Raw genomic sequence first — 18,045 nt, forward strand, 5'->3', positions numbered from 1 at the left:
GTACGACAGTATTACCAGATCAAGAACACAACAAGTAACTAGTACGACAGTATTACCAGATCAAGAACACCTTAAACACAATATTACAAGTAACTAACTACTACGACAGTATTACCAGATCAAGAACACCTTAACACAACAAGTAACTAGTACGACAGTATTACCAGATCAAGAACACCTTAACACAACAAGTAACTAGTACGACAGTATTACCAGATCAATAACACCTTAACACAACAAGTAACTAGTACGACAGTATTACCAGATCAAGAACACCTTAACACAACAAGTAACTAGTACGACAGTATTACCAGATCAAGAACACCTTAACACAACAAGTAACTAGTACGACAGTATTACCAGATCAAGAACACCTTAACACAACAAGTAACTAGTACGACAGTATTACCAGATCAAGAACACCTAAACACAACAAGTAACTAGTACGACAATATTACCAGATCAAGAACACAAGAAGTAACTACTACGACAGTATTACCAGATCAAGAACACAAGAAGTAACGACAGTGTTACCAGATCAAGAACACAACAAGTAACTAAAATTAAAGTTATTGTTATTACAACTAAAGAATGTTGACCATATTTTTGAAGTTTCAACTGTTACTTCTCTAGTCCAACCAACAGTTGTGGAATAACAAGATCCGATTGTGAGGCGTTCCTATGTATTGTACAAATGAGCTTTCACTAATTTTACAACCCTGTTTGTTGTCTTCAAAGTATAAACGTCTAGAAAGTGCATGATGCTATTGGCACGGCGGTGTTACTGTATATTTTATTATCTCGGAACCCTCTTGAGAATAGTTTATTTTTCATCTGATTTCTCCGTTTCATCATAAAATATGGGTTTTTATTTAACTTTTTCCATGTGTAGTGGCTCGGCTCTAACGTGTTCAGGAAGTAACGTAAATTGTATCAGAATGTTGTTTGATGTCAAGGATGGTTTGTTAGTTGTGTCAGAATGTTGTTTGATGTCAAGGATGGTTTGTTAGTTGTGTCAGGATGCTGTTTGATGTCAAGGATGGTTTGTTAGTTGTGTCAGAATGTTGTTTGATGTCAAGGATGGTTTGTTAGTTGTGTCAGGATGTTGTTTGATGTCAAGGATGGTTTGTTAGTTGTGTCAGGATGCTGTTTGATGTCAAGGATGGTTTGTTAGTTGTATCAGAATGTTGTTTGATGTGAAGGATGGTTTGTTAGTTGTGTCAGGATGCTGTTTGATATCAAGGATGGTTTGTTAGTTGTATCAGAATGTTGTTTGATGTCAAGGATGGTTTATAAGTTGTGTCAGGATGCTGTTTGATATAATGGGGGGTGTTACTGGACGTAGCAGACTATTTGCTTATCAAAGCTACCTGATCATTGTGTGTGTGTGTTTTAGTTGATTATTTGTATAATTGTCATTTTCTGCTTATGCAGTTTTGCTTCATTACCTGCATTTGTTATACATCTGTATTTGTCTGTCTTTCTGTTTAATAAACTGTGAATCTGTCTGTTTGGTTTACTAGCTCTACGGGCCTGGCACGACCAGGTGGTTAAGGCACTCGACTCGTAATCTAAGGATCGCGTGTTTGAATCCCCGTCACACCAAACATGCTCGCCCTTTCAGCCGTGGGGGAATTATATGTGACTGTCAATCCCATTACTCGTTGTTAAAAGAGTAGCCCAAGAGTTGGCGATTGGTAGTGATGACTAGCTGCCTTCTCTTTAGTCTTACACTGCAAAATTAGGGACGGCTAGCGCAGATAGCTCTCAAGTAGCTTTGCGTGAAATTCAAAAAATAAACAAACATACTAGCTATATTACGTGTTTGTTTATTCATTTCTGTGCGATTACCTCTGCATTATTGTATAGTTTTAATTGTTTGTTTATCTGTTCCTTCCTGCTTATCTCTGTCTTTCTAAATGTGTCCATCTGTTGAGCGCTTTTGAACTAGGTGTCCTTTAGTCAACATCTGTTTGAGCACTTTTAAGTTGCTCGAAGAATAATCAATGACAAACTATTGTTTATTCTCTGTGTACCTAAAAGCAGAGATTGAACGTGTTGTGAAGTGTGAGAAAGAGTCACAAAGTGACTGACTCTTCTTCTCTTGTGATCGTTTCCCCATCCTTTGTCTTCTGTCCATACCCGGCGTGAGTCATCTGGCGTCCGTCTCCGGCCAAGTGCCCTTTCATGCACGCTCTCCCATTACTCTTAACTAAGTGGGACACGTCACTGCATGGAAGATTGGGTTGCCCTGATGTAGAGATTTCCGGAATAACTGCCAGACAGTGGTCTGAAAACATCTCTCGTATACACGTGTCCAAGTAATTAACTTGGTTGACCACTAAGTCGCTCGCTGCTCCACTCTGTCGTGAGTTCTCTCTATCACTTCGAATCACAATAAATCTTTTGGAAGACAGCGAGAGGGGTTTGGAGGTCTAAGAGTGATAAGAGAACGTTGCTACCAGATCCTGATATTGCGAAATGGATCCATCGACTTTTTAAAGCTCGCTTTTCCAAACTATTTATGCACAAAATTACTTGTAGGTCCATGATTTAATTGTTGGTTGCAGGGTCACTAACACTTTACGAGTTGTATAACAAAAATCAAAGTCTGATCATTATTTCAGATAATTCCACCAGTTGCAGCTGGGGATCCTCCTAGCGCATCTTATATGTACTAAAAAGTGGTTTCATTCAGTTTCTTTTCACTTACGGAGCGATTTATGGGTAATTCAATGTTTAAGGTTTGTTGGTTTTGTTTTTTATCCTACTTGTAGAACTGAAATTTTCAAACTGACACATAGCTATGTCAAGAGTGTGTGTGTTTCCTTATAGCAAAGCCACATTGGGCTGTCTGTGAGTCTATCGAGGGGAATCGAACCCCTGATTTTAGCGTTGTAAATCCGAAGACTCACCGCTCTACCAGCGGGAGACCCATGTCAAAGAGACCTTACAATTGAAGCATATCTTTCCCTATTTCTGAACTACTGGGAACAAGAACGGCCTTCTTGGTGGGTCAACTGCACGTTTACGACCTTACAGTCCTAAACTCCCGGGGTTCGGTTCCCTGAGTAAATAGACAACAGACAGACAGTTGTTTAACTGCAATAAAAACAAACAATCAAAAACCACCAAAACGAATGTAGCTAACCAGTAGCGCTCGCTGTCGAGAGAAATTGATCTAGAAGAATAACATAATTGACTGTCACTCTTATAGATTGTTCACAGCTGATCGTGCTGACTCCGTAAAGCGTTGTCACGTCTCGAATCCTGGACTATTCAATCCGCAGCCTTCTACGCTAACCCATTTTCTTTCTTAGTCTATTTTGGTTTCGTGGTTTACCGGAAGCGAACCGTTGACGACTGGACCGGGTTTTTTGCGCTACGAAAATCTTATACAGATGTTAAATTTATGTAGAGTCGTCTTGAACAAAGCTTTATATATCCTATCAACGTTTTTATTCGATTTTTAACACGTTCGAACTGATTCACCAAAATCCTATGATGTCTTCGACAGTTTGCGTATCAACATAGAGCTGGAACTCAGATAATAGTGGTTCTGGTTTTGTTTTCAGTGAAGCAGTTGGAAGATTATGAAGTATATCTTTATAAGACAGAAATATTTGTTATAGTGACAACTCACAGTTGTATTATCATTGTCTTCCTTTATATAGTTTCATACGAGTGACTTCAGAATAAAGGCATTCAAGTTCTCAGTTGCATTATACAATATACTGATTATACATAGCAAAATCAGACATTTATTAAAATAAATCACTGAACGAGAGAAATGTATTGGAATTATAATTTAAACGATGTTTGAATTAGAAACAAAGTGATCTGGAAGTGTAGCGTTAACAACAAACTTATTAAATAATTTTAAAAGATGAATATTGTTAAATAAACAATTATTATCTGATAGATAAAGGAACTAAAAGAAAACAATGTGTTTGAAAGTGTTAAGCAAATTATGACCTTTTGAGTCCTTGCAAGAATTGTTTCTTTGTTAATTAACTATTAACAATATTCCAGTAATGAAAGTTCTGTTGAATACAGTTTCCGTATAAATATTTTTTACGTGTTGAATTTGAAATTTGGTGTACGTGCAGCTAAGCTAATTTTGCTTCTCCTTATTACACTTATTATACTAAGTTACGTTTTTAAATTTCTGATGTAAATAATAGTATATCACAGCAAACGTTCTCCGCGTTTACAGGTTAAACTATTGACAACTAAGTTGATAAGCTAAGTATGAGATGGGATCTTTTATTGACAACAACTGTTTTATAGAAGTACAGTGGCTACGATAATTGACATTGACAACAACTGTTTTATAGAAGTACAGTGGCTACGATAATTGACATTGACAACAACTGTTTTATAGAAGTACAGTGGCTACGATAATTGACATTGACAACAACTGTTTTATAGAAGTACAGTGGCTACGATAATTGACATTGACAACAACTGTTTTATAGAAGTACAGTGGCTACGATAATTGACATTGACAACAACTGTTTTATAGAAGTACAGTGGCTACGATAATTGACATTGACAACAACTGTTTTATAGAAGTACAGTGGCTACGATAATTTTCTGTCAAATTCTTTAGAAACATCATGTTAATTTCAGATTAAAGGAAGTTTTAAACATGTGTAACAAACAGTGAAATGTTAACTTCCTTTTAAGAGGTACCAGTTTAACTTAAGAACAATATGAAATTTTAAGGCAGCTGTTTGTGAGATAGTAATTATAACGCAAATTTTATACGTCATCGTGTCTCATTGTTAGAAGAGATAAAAACGTCGGACGTGAATAAATCTATTATCTCACAGGTTTGGATACATCACCATGTTAGCAAAACATTAAATACTGAAGAGAGCGTGGATTATAGGAACTTGGAAATGAGTTTTAGAGTGAGTAACAAACACCAAAACATTAAGTTTTAATAAGAACGTGGGTAAATTCTCAAGTGTACGTAGGCGTGATTCAATATGTCATTTAGCGGCTACTTTATTTGGTTAATCTACATAGTTTTAAGTTAAGGCTTCACTGAAACCCGATTTTTCATTATCGTCTGCTCCTTCTGCCCACTATGCATTTAGTGAAAATTAGTTTGGTTAAAGATTTGGTTAATGAGGCTTATAAAATTGTGTCTAATGATACGTTTTTCCACGAAAAAAGTAACTTTTAAACGTTCGATTAACGTGTTTTTTTTTTTAGCCCACTGTACCCATGTTACTTGTAATTAGTCTTACGGTAGGCAGAAAGAAATTTTATGAACTTAAAGAAAAAGTACTCGTTTGGGTAAAGTATAGAGAGGAGTTAATCAGCTACAAACATTTTAACCTGTTTTTACTTTCAAAGACAAGCGCTAATACATTGGTTGAGGTATTTTTTTCTCAATTAAAAACAGCCCTCCAGTGGATCGATAGTAAATATTCAGGCTTGCAACGACACAAATCGCGTTTCGATAACCCTGGTGAGGTAGAGGGCAGGTAGTTAGTTAGTCTACTTGTGTAGCTTTGTGCTTGAAACAAACATCTGTACAAAACAATATAGAGGACGTAACGATAGGTGGCCGTTCGCTCGAAGTACCAACACACTATTCTCACCAGCGAAATAAACGTACAGTTTTTCGTCACGAGTTTCATCATCAGTTTTTCAATCTCCAAGATTAATGACCTTCTAGTGAAATCTGGCAACTTTAATATCGTAACGCTTTTCTTACAAAAAGTATCTGAAGTGGACTTGAACGTATGACACTTTATTCAGTATGGTGCACAGGGAACCCAGTGAGCATCATTATATACAGACACACACTAGACAGATATATTGTCAGTGTGCAAGGTACTAACATGTCATAGGCATCATAAGTAGTAGAGAGGAGGGATAACAATTTACTTAATGCGTAAGAATTTGATACCGGAAGTGGGTAAGACGGCCACCTTAACTTTAAATCCAGTATTCTCCAGTTAAGATCATTGGCATGAAAAACGTTTTAATTGAAACCTGTTTTATTGAGATGAGCAAAAGGTCTTAAATTGAACCTTGTTTAATTGTAAATGTCATTTCTTGTTTTAAAAAAACAGGTTAGACAGATATTTTTATAGACATTGTGAAATGCACTTGTAGTTGGTGGCCGTTTTACTTATAAGGTTGGATAAAACGAACTCCATGATGGGGTATTATTGCCCCTTCCCCCCATATAACTCATAAACAATTGCAATTTGAAATAAATGTTGTATTTTAATCTAAAGCATAATTCAAATGCTTTAGACAAAGGTCGGGGAGGTCGTGCGCCATGCTTAAGTTGTGCATTATTTAGGATGATTGCGCAAGAGATAACGAGCACTCGTGTGGAGTTATGACGAACATTGGTGCCGAAACCTATTGTGGAAATACAAGGGGTAAGGCTACTTAAACTAACACATTCTTCCCCATCCTTGGCCCTAACTTTGGGGTCGTGAGATGGCCCCGTTCTGGGCGTATATGTGGTGTTTCTTTCACGGTATAATTTGTTCCCTCGGACTCGAGCCTGAGACTTATCACGTGCCAGACGATTGCTCTACCAACTGAGCTAAAAGGCTTGGCTGTCTCCCTACCATTAACTAGTAAGATATTCTTGATAACTCAGACTACAGTATTTTACTGTAGATGTTACTGGTCTTGTCTGCTAACTATATATTGGATAAGGAACCAAAGTATTGAGGGTTCTCATCTGTAAATTACGTAAACACTGACTCGAAAGGTTAGATCATAGCGATCTAGTTTTATAGATTGTCGGATATTTTGTAACAAGAGCTGAGACATATCGTACCTGACACCTGTCGTTACCTAGTTTAGAACATGACTCGTAAAGTAGTAGTTGTTGTTTTAAGGCTAGAGATATATATCACGTTCTGTAATAACATTCAGGGTTCGCTCCTTTATGAATGTATGTTTAGATACTTGTAGTTGAGCGTTGTTGTGGATGTGTGTATATAAGTACTTTTATCTGAGCATTGTATATACGAATAATTACCATTCTTAATGTTAATGTGTCATAATGACCAAAATGTGTCTGTTAAATGTTTAGTCACGTAAAAGAGACAAAGAATTCAATAAATCCTTTGGTGACTGTGCAGTAAAGGAGAATAAATAATGTGCAACCAAAATGTAAATATCACTGGTCGTATTACGTTGAGACCAACAGATAACCACCTCGTTGAATAGAAAATAAAAGCAATATTTAATTTTTAACCAGCAAGCCCTGGTTTGTTTTGTCTCAACTAGTTATGTTAGATATAAAACAATAGTAGCTGTTACTTGTCCCATCGTGTGACTTAAAGAAATTACTTGGACTCTTTTTTAACCACGTGACACGAACAAAAGATAAACACCCCGTCCCTTAGTGGCACAGCGGCATGTCTGTGGACTTACAACACTACAAACCGAATTTCAGTACCCGTGGTGGGCAGAACGCAGATAGCCCATTGTGTAGCTTTGTGCTTAACTACAAACAAGCGAAGCATACACCCCAGGAAAAGAAGAAAAATTACTTCAAGAAAGAAAATAATCTACACAGTTACCAGTGTGAAAAATCCAAAGAAAGAAAATAATCTACACAGTTACCAGTGTGAAAAATCCAAAGAAAGAAAATAATCTACACAGTTACCAGTGTGAAAAATCCAAAAGAAAGAAAATAATCTACACAGTTACCAGTGTGAAAAATCCAAAAGAAAGAAAATAATCTACACAGTTACCAGTGTGAAAAATCCAAAAGGAAGAAAATAATCTACACAGTTACCAGTGTGAAAAATCCAAAAGAAATAAAATAATCTACACAGTTACCAGTGTGAAAAATCCAAAAGAAAGAAAATAATCTACACAGTTACCAGTGTGAAAAATCCAAAAGAAATAAAATAATCTACACAGTTACCAGTGTGAAAAATCCAAAAGAAAGAAAATAATCTACACAGTAACCAGTGTGAAAAATCCAAAAGAAAGAAAATAATCTACACAGTTACCAGTGTGAAAAATCCAAAAGAAAGAAAATAATCTACACAGTTACCAGTGTGAAAAATCCAAAAGAAAGAAAATAATCTACACAGTTACCAGTGTGAAAAATCCGAAAGAAAGAAAATAATCTACACAGTTACCAGTGTGAAAAATCCAAAAGAAAGAAAATAATCTACACAGTTACCAAAATCCAAAAGAAAGAAAATAATCTACACAGTTACCAGTGTGAAAAATCCAAAAGAAAGAAAATAATCTACACAGTTACCAGTGTGAAAAATCCAAAAGAAAGAAAATAATCTACACAGTTACCAGTGTGAAAAATCCAAAAGAAAGAAAATAATCTACACAGTTACCAGTGTGAAAAATCCAAAAGAAAGAAAATAATCTACACAGTTACCAGTGTGAAAAATCCAAAAGAAAGAAAATAATCTACTAAATATACTACTCCTTCACTTAAAGTAAAATATATGAACAAATATAACAGCATCTAACTATTAATGTCACATGAGAAAGAATTACCCACTCACTAATATGACACCAGGAAGAAAATCATTATCCATTTAGCCACAATACTGAGTTTGTAGTGTGTACATAATAGCATTTTTAGAGGTACTTTCCTATTGATTTTCTGTGAGTTCTAGTATTAAACGAAAGGCCTCGTGAGCAATGACTTGTGCAAAAAGCAGGATAGATAGATCTATAATTTTTGGTGTTTTTTTTTTTTTCTACATGCACTTTCAGGATTGAAATGATGAAATAATGACAGCTGGATAGCCAGTGCTAATACAGTAATTTATCACAAGCTGACAGCCATGTGCGCGTGTGAAGTCTAAGACACGAGATGCTTTGTTTTTAATTGGTCGAGTAAAAGTACTTTTTTTTTTTACCACACATTAAGCAGACAAACAACATTGGACCATAACGTGCTATGTTATTCTAGGCTAATAAGTTAGTAAATAGTGTTTTATTCTGCTTACGAAGAATCCATGTTGTTAAATACACTTAGTATTAACTTCCGATGAGAGTAAGCTATGTTCTTTGAGCGAAACTAAATACCAACATAGGAGCTTACATTACTTAGTGAATTTGATTATGTTGCATTACAGTTTTGTATACCCTCATTTAATATATGATAATATTGTTTGGAGATACTCTTCTGAAAACGATTTAAAACTTTTATTGCTTCTATAAATAAAGAACTGTGCGAACAGTTCTAGGCCTAAACTATCAATATTCTTGTCAACAGTTGTTCCGTAAAATTAATATAAAATCAATAAATAATTGTTGCTTAATTTTATGTATAAGATAAAATATGAAATAAGTAATGTATCTAGGCCTTTAAATTATTAAAAAATAGCAGAAAAATGCATAGTTATGAAATAATAATTAATAGTTTTATATACACCACTATTTACAAAAAATTAGTAGGTCAACAATCAGTAAGTTGTGAAGTAGTGAAAATATGGAATAAAAGATATTGGGATGTAAGAGATACAAAGGAAGAAGATACTAGGCGTTCAGAATTGAATGTTTGTTTATTTTGAGTTTCGCACAAAGCTACTCAAGGACTATCTGCGCTAACCGTCCCTAATTTAGCAGTGTAAGACTAGAGGGAAGACGGCTAGTCATCACCCACCCCCAACTCTTGGGCTACTCTTTTACCAACAATTGACCGTAACATTATAACGCCCCCACGGCTGAAAGGGCGAGTATGTTTGGTGCGACAGGGATTCAAATCCGCAACCCTCAGATTACGAGTGGAACACCTTAACCCACCTGGCCATCCCGGGCCAGAATTTAATGTAAGATAAAAATAAAAATAAATTATTTTGCATGAAAATAAATATAATTATTGATAGTCGGAAGCCATTAAAAATCTTTATTATTTTTTGGTATTTATTTTTATTTAGGGGATTCATATTGCATCAGCGATTGTTTGCTTTTCGTGTATCACTTGCAGAACAAAAGAATAAAAAAATGTTTAATTTTATTTTGTATGAAACGCGAGACAAATTAAAAATCAAAATTAGTTAGGGTATTCATATGGCAGCTAGAAATAAGGAAAGGATTCGTTGAGGATATTTATATGATCCTCATATTGGTAGTTGCAGACATAAACGACTGCAGTTTTCTGCCAGTAAGAGGTTAAATGATAAATTATTTAAGGAAGTATGCCAGCAAAAATTTGAAACACGGAAAACCTTAAAAGCACTTAACTTATTTTACTTCATAAAGGAGTCTGCGCAGTCGATTAAACAGTAATGGCAGATAGCACTTTTAACTTGATATATAATAACGGACAGTAGTAAAACTAAAAACCTACTCTTTCCCGCTCTTACTCCTTGGGTGAAATTCGGTACATGAAATCGTATTAGGCATCAAACAGTTCGATCATCTTGTTCTGATCAACGGAATTTGTCACTTTCAGCTCCGCTATAAAAATGATACACATTTCATCTTTTGGCACTCGGCCAAGAATGCTCGCGCTTGACTGTTTCTCGCGGTTCGTCTTCTGTCTTCTCCATCATAAGTGACAGAGCGCTGCGAAGAGGGACGGCGAACTGTTTTTGTGCTTCGACCGCCGTTTGTTTAAAAAAATAAACGCATCTGTGAAATTTGTAGTGTGTGACATGTGGGAAGAAAAAACACAGCAGTAATAATATTATATTTTCATGATGTTTCTGGTAGTTTTACCGGACGACCATGACTTGTTTGTAGTCTGACACCAGGTAAGCAAAGGTATTTTTCATATCGTATGATTAAATTCATTAAACAAATGACTGAAGTTATTTAATATTTAAAAAAAATCACGCTGCTATTTCTTGAAATTGGATTTAAACGCGAAACTCTTACAAGCCACTAATCTACACCCACCCTCGAAATAAAAATTCCACCAGGTTTTTACAACTTGCAATTGTTGCGAGGCGATTGTTGTAGACAATGTAGCAATGCTCATAACCACACCAACTAACTACCCCTAAGTTTAACGTTTGTTTTGTCTGACTGCGTTGAAACACGTCACTGCTACGATCCTACTAACCGGCTACAGTAAACATCACAGCTTTTCAACTAACCAGTACAGTGGTTATTTTCACGCAAATGGTTTTGTATTATATATTTATTGAGTCGGCGAATTCTGAAACCAAGTTAAGTTTTTACTGCTTATAGCTGTTTATATTTTTATTGTTTTATTATAACTTTTTGTATTGAGAATGGTTTTATTACTATATTTTTGTGCACAGAAAATCATATAACGTTTGAAATTTTACCTTGTTGGTGCTCAAGCAACTTAAAATTTAGTTTATTCTATTTTAAGCAAATTTTATCATGCAACGCATGTTTGTATGCAAGTACATGTACAATTCATAACAACTAGAACTTGCATCTTCAACGTTTCAAGAATCCTTTATGAAGGAAATTTATACAATAGCTGACAGTATATTACAGATAAATATGAGAAAAGCAACATAAATGCGTTCTAATTGACAAGTTATAAAGTCGTCGTTTTGTAACGCGTGGTAATTATTGAATAAGAGCTAATTGAGAGCGTGGTCCCTTGCGAGAACGATATTGTTTGTTTTAATGCTTGGATTCATTATACGTGTCCATCTACAAAAAGTTATTTCCGTTAAGAACAAATTGCTGCGTTCTAATTATAAATCCTTCGTTTTGTTTTAAGTATTTAACTTAATGTTGTGAGTGGATTCCACATCATCGTGTAGGATGGACATGATAACTACGCTTGAATCATAGTTGTTTTTAAATTAACGTAGAGTTGATAAATTGTGTAAAATGAGAAGTTTTTATTTTGGTTAAGTTAATGTGGCTCCACCTACCTTCTCCTCACACAAGTGTTACTCGTCATATCCTGATGTTACCATGTTTTTTGCTTTATCACTTGGTTCTTTTTGGTTTTGAATTTCTCGCAAAGCTACACGAGGGCTATCTGCGCTAGCTGTCCCTAAGTTTACAGTGTAAGACTAGAGGGAAGGCAGCTAATCCTCACCACTCACCACACAGCTGAAAGGGCGAGCATGTTTGGTGCGACCGGGATTCGAACCCGCGACCCTCGGATTACGAGTCGAACGCCTTAACCCACCTGGCCATGTCGGGCCTTATCACTTGTTATTCTATTAGCTCATTTTATCTTAGTCCTATATGTTCCTGTGATATTTTGCTGTTCATTAACACTTCTGTCGTTTCAGACAACAGTAGGTTTAATGTGGCTTTGCTCTAAAACAAACAATTTCTTTCATGTTTCTTGTTGTTGTTTTTTCTTCCTTTAGGAATTTTTGTACTTGTGGGTTATCCATTTTTTCTGGTTGTTTTTTGTACCTTTCTGGTCGCTGTTCTGTTTTATTTATTTTCTGTGAAACTTTGCCCCCCCCTCATCCTTTATCTGTTCGTTCTGCTCCCAACATTATAGTTCGTTTTATTCCATCAAAAGCATTTCTTTCTTTCGTAAACTTATTGAATACAGGGCGGAGCTTCTATGGTCTTTTAGGTCGAAAACTCTCTTTGCTACGTATTGGTCGAGTAGCACGTGCCCTGGAATCGAGTTATGATATACAGACGCTTCTGATGAACTATTCAAATATTGCCTTTGTCCATGGATGAGCTATTTTTCCACACTTCCCCATCTCTAAAAATTACCATCAGTTTAATAACAAAGAATGGAATATGGCACGTGGCCAAAGTGAAAGCGTTAACGACATACTTATCTTCTGTTTCTTTTATAGATATATATTACTTACAAGGTTTGAGAATGGGTAGTTACGTGGGCATGTGCGTTATTTTAAATACTTTCTTTCCTCGACAGTTTTTAGTTTATGAAATTGCTAACGTTGTTATTAAGAAATTCAAACCCGAGATAGCAGTAAAAATAACTGTTAACTACAGTACAGATACGAAACGCAAGCCGGTTTGCGAAGTGTAAGACAACACGTGTTTACTGCTTAATTTTTAATATATCTAATTCCTTTTCCTAGTATAATTGAAATAAATAAGTTTAATGTTTTTTTTACATTTCGTGTATAATAAATAACCCATCAGCTGGGTCTGTTATATGCATCTTGCTTCTCCAGTGTTAAAGATAATTTAGTCTTAAATTTAAGCACGCGCACCAAACACATACATTATGATGGGATGCACAGAATGGTCGCAGAGTGAACATTGGATAATGAGCCAGCTACTCAGATCAGAAGAAGAGTGCTTGTCTTGTATTGAATTATTGTACAATGTCTCGTCACTTTGATCCATCGACTTGTTCATGATCTGTTTAAGAAAAAATAGATTTCAACTTTACATAACTCATGTTATATCATGATTCTGATCCATATTGGAATACCAAATCTTTGTGGTAATGATTAATGTTATACCTTCAGTCTGGTTCTCAACCACAATGCTATGCCCTACACTTGTTATCTGATCATACCACGATACTGTACCACATATATTTCTTTCGAACACGATATTTTTGTGTGCAATAGCAACTATGATGGTAAAACGTTTTGTTCATTTGACGTCAAATTATCAGCTCTCCTTGAATTCGGGTCTATACAACACTGCAATCTTGTACTATAGCAAATTATAAGTTATACATAAAAGGAAAATTTTGTTCAATGGTCATTTTACATTTTAACCCATTTATACACTTCAGGAATCTCTGCTTTGTACATTGTTATGTACCAGAGTTGAGAAGGATTGTGACAAGAGGTTATTTTCAAACCAACAACTCGTATCGTTAAATGTTTACGTGTAACAAGTTTTGTGTAAAGACGTATCAAGAACGTAAAGTTTAATGGTTACACGTCTATCCTTTTGTCACTGTTTTGTGGGTGGCACATCGTTTAGTGAGATCTATTTTACACACATACATGTATACAGTTTTTTGTCTTCGTCATCTGAGGGCTGAGGTCTGTTTGCTATAAGAACTTCTCTGAAAACTGTGCTTTTACTGAGAACCTTATATGATTCCTTGTATTGGTGGCACTAAAAGCATTGTTCGTTGACGGATTAAGATAGTGTTTAATCCAGACGGTTAGATGATATGTAATCAAGTTTGTTGAGTGATATATATAATACAGCCTATTGGGCGGTATTTAGTCCAACCTGTTGGGTGATGTAGCAACTCAGATATGTAATTTGGTTGTATATGGATAAGTACTATCTCATTCTGTCTCTTGAAGCTTTAAATATATTGTATTTGTGATATCATTGTCAAAACATTTCCAGCCGTGACATCTACAAAAGGTAATATTTTTAAGGAAACGTCATTTTCAGTTGAAACATGGGATTTGTAATTCAGTTCTAACGTACTATTTCTAAGGAAACGTCATTTTCAGTTGAAACATGGGATTTGTAATTCAGTTCTAACGTACTATTTCTAAGGAAACGTCATTTGCAATTAAAACATGGGATTTGTAATTCAGTTCTAACGTACTATTTCTAAGGAAACGTCATTTTCAGTTGAAACATGGGATTTGTAATTCAGTTCTAACGTACTATTTCTAAGGAAACGTCATTTTCAGTTGAAACATGGGATTTGTAATTCAGTTCTAACGTACTATTTCTAAGGAAACGTCATTTGCAATTAAAACATGGGATTTGTAATTCAGTTCTAACGTACTATTTCTAAGGAAACGTCATTTTCAGTTGAAACATGGGATTTGTAATTCAGTTCTAACGTACTATTGCTAAGGAAACGTCATTTTCAGTTAAAACATGGGATTTGTAATTCAGTTCTAACGTACTATTTCTAAAGAAAATTCAGTTACAGTTTTCTTGTTCTTTTTTTTTCATTTGGAAAAAATCATAAATTAATGACATATAGGAAAAAAAAACGCTTATGTTAACAATACATTGAAAACTTAAATAAAGCGTGTTTTTTTTTAAATTATTTCCTTCCACAGAGATCGTTAGCGCTGTCGAAGCACGAGCTATAAAAGATTACAACGATCCGACAGACTCCGAGTGCCTACCCCTTAAGGAGGGCGACCTCGTAACGGTAAGGCTGTTTCCTTAACACTTGAATTGATTAGTTCGTGAATTATATATTAAACTCTTCATACTCACTGCAATTTGTCCGTGCACCAGTCTGGTGCAATAGCTGGTTACTTTTAACGACAGAGAAATAAAATAAAGGCAAACAGCAAGATTCCTTAAGACTACACAGGGGACACTGGATCCCTGGAGTCAACAAACTAGTTTCCTCCATTTAGAATTCTTATAAGCAATGCAAAGGAATTTGTCTCTGCTGGAATTTAATTACTTATTATCTTATGCACCATGTTAGACTGTTTAACTGTCTGCAACCTGCCACGATACTAGTTACGTATCTTCAATGCCTTATGGTCATGACTTAATGCACGTACCTCGGAAATGTTTTAATGATTATTGTGTAATATTTTGTTTCCCAAGCATTAATTTTGATAATGACCGACAGAAGGGAACAAAGGTTAATAGTTTCCTAATGTTTGACCTCGTAGGCTTCCTGGTTAGGTGTCAAGTGGTTGAAAATTATAAGAGTTCTTTATCGAAGCCATGTGCTTTCGAACGTTGTTAAATTGGATAGATGGCGGCTTATGGTACAATTACTTTTCCTTCTTTTCTTGTTCTTTCTAACCAGAAATTTATAACGGGTCGAACATAAAAGTAAACTGAACCTGAGATGCGTAGAAAGTGCTTTTTGGTATCGCTTTGCGTGATACCCGTAAAAAACAGATCAGATAATCATTTGAAGGAAAATTACTCTTCCAAACTAGATAGTGTGAAACTAAATACATTAAAACCACTTTATCGTATCGTCTCCAAGACGTATGATTAGTTTGTAATATCTCGGGTAAATCTATGTTCATTGTCTCATTTCCATGTTTGTGGTGGCGTGTATATAAATAACCACCCATTTCCATTTCTACTTGTACAGATAACTTACTACCCCACCCATCTCCACGTCTATTTGTACAGATATTAAACCACCCACCTCCACGTCGACTTGTACAGATAACAAACCACTCACCTCCACGTCGACTTGTACAGATAACAAACCACCCACCTCCACGTCTACTTGTACAGATAACAAACCACCCACCTCCACGTCTACTTGTACAGATAACAAACCACCCACCTTCACGTCTACTTGTACAGATAACAAACTACCCACCTCCACGTCCACTTGTACAGATAACAAACCACCCAACTCCACGCCGACTTGTATAGATAACACACCACCCATCTTCACGCCGAGCTAGTGTACAGATAATAAACCGTCAACTTCCACGTCTACTTGGTGTACAGATAACAAACCGTCAACTTCCACGTCTACTTGATGTACAGATAACAAACCGTCAATCTCCACGTCTACTTGGTGTTCAGATAACAAACCGTCAATATCCACGTCTACTTGGTGTACAGATAACAAACCGTCAACTTCCACGTCTACTTGGTGTACAGATAACAAACCGTCAACCTTCACGTCTACTTGGTGTACAGATAACTAACTGTCAACTTCCACGTCTACTTCGTGTACAGATAACAAACCGTCAACTTCCACGTCTACTTGGTGTACAGATAACAAACCGTCAACTTCCACGTCTACTTGATGTACAGATAACAAACCGTCAATCTCCACGTCTACTTGGTGTACAGATAACAAACCGTCAACTTCCACGTCTACTTGGTGTACAGATAACTAACTGTCAACTTCCACGTCTACTTCGTGTACAGATAACAAACCGTCAACTTCCACGTCTACTTGATGTACAGATAACAAACCGTCAATCTCCACGTCTACTTGGTGTACAGATAACAAACCGTCAACTTCCACGTCTACTTGGTGTACAGATAACAAACCGTCAACTTCCACGTCTACTTGGTGTACAGATAACAAACCGTCAATCTCCACGTCTACTTGGTGTACAGATAACTAACCGTCAACTTCCACGTCTACTTGGTGTACAGATAACTAACCGTCAACTTCTACGTCTACTTAGTGTTCAGATAATTAACCGTCAACCTCCACTTCTACTTAGTGTACAGATAACTAACCGTCAACCTCCACGTCTACTTGGTGTACAGATAACTAACTGTCAACTTCCACGTCTACTTGGTGTACAGATAACAAACCGTCAACTTCCACGTCTACTTGGTGTACAGATAACTAACCGTCAACTTCCACGTCTACTTGGTGTACAGATAACAAACCGTCAATCTCCACGTCTACTTGGTGTACAGATAACAAACCGTCAATCTCCACGTCTACTTAGTGTTCAGATAATTAACCGTCAACCTCCACTTCTACTTAGTGTACAGATAACTAACCGTCAACCTCCACGTCTACTTGGTGTACAAACAATTGATTTTCCTACATTTGAATTAGAATATGTTGCTGCCTCCAAATTGCACGAAATTCAAAACAAACCAAACTAAGTCGGTTGAAGGAGAGCTTATCATACAAACATACACAATAATTATACGAGTAATTTACAGGTTTAGTAGTTTCAAAATAATGAAACTGTTCATTACATTTCCATAAAACTAGATTTTCCACAAAAGGACACTTATAAAGAAAGGAAAAAAAAATGACGGGTCTCACTTCTCAAACATGAGAGCTTAAATAATCCAATAGGCATGTAGTTTGAAATACATGCTTTTTTAATTGTCTGTTTATTAACACAAACTGATATAACTGTCTGCTATCCTTCTAGAGCGATGAGTTAAACCCTAGTTTTTAGTATCGTCAGTTCGTAAACTTAACACTGACTCATTGGCAGACAAGTTTTGCTGAAAACAAACATAATGTTTCCCTTGGTCAACAGGTAGCGCCACGAAGTAAAAGGTTATAAACAGCACGTATGGCATCATTATACTTCTATCCGCTAGGATGTTATGGTTAGAACTAGAGCTAAGAATGGGAACTCTTCCACAGTCCCTGTAATGATAGTTTTACAGTGCTGATTTTAATCGCTTATTAACAATTAATGTAATTAATAGTATTGAAGCTGTTTATTTTATTTTATGCATATTACGCGCATGTATTTTGAAGTC

General features: G+C 35.9%; 1 protein-coding gene across 5 annotated transcripts in view; it reads left to right on the forward strand.

The window, feature by feature from the left end:
* LOC143224925 (caskin-2-like) overlaps positions 1-18,045 on the forward strand; it is a 261,429-nt gene that overhangs the window by 174,001 nt on the left and 69,383 nt on the right. For all 5 annotated transcript variants that reach the window (XR_013013515.1, XM_076453402.1, XM_076453405.1 and 2 more), the window contains one exon: positions 14,913-15,007. Coding sequence is in view for 4 of the 5 variants with exons in the window: in XM_076453402.1 (XP_076309517.1) it covers positions 14,913-15,007 (95 nt within the window). In the remaining variant the exon portion in view is untranslated. The remainder of the gene's footprint in view (positions 1-14,912; positions 15,008-18,045) is intronic.

Source organism: Tachypleus tridentatus, chromosome 9 (genome assembly GCF_004210375.1).
Source record: "Tachypleus tridentatus isolate NWPU-2018 chromosome 9, ASM421037v1, whole genome shotgun sequence".
Lineage (NCBI taxonomy): Eukaryota > Metazoa > Arthropoda > Merostomata > Xiphosura > Limulidae > Tachypleus > Tachypleus tridentatus.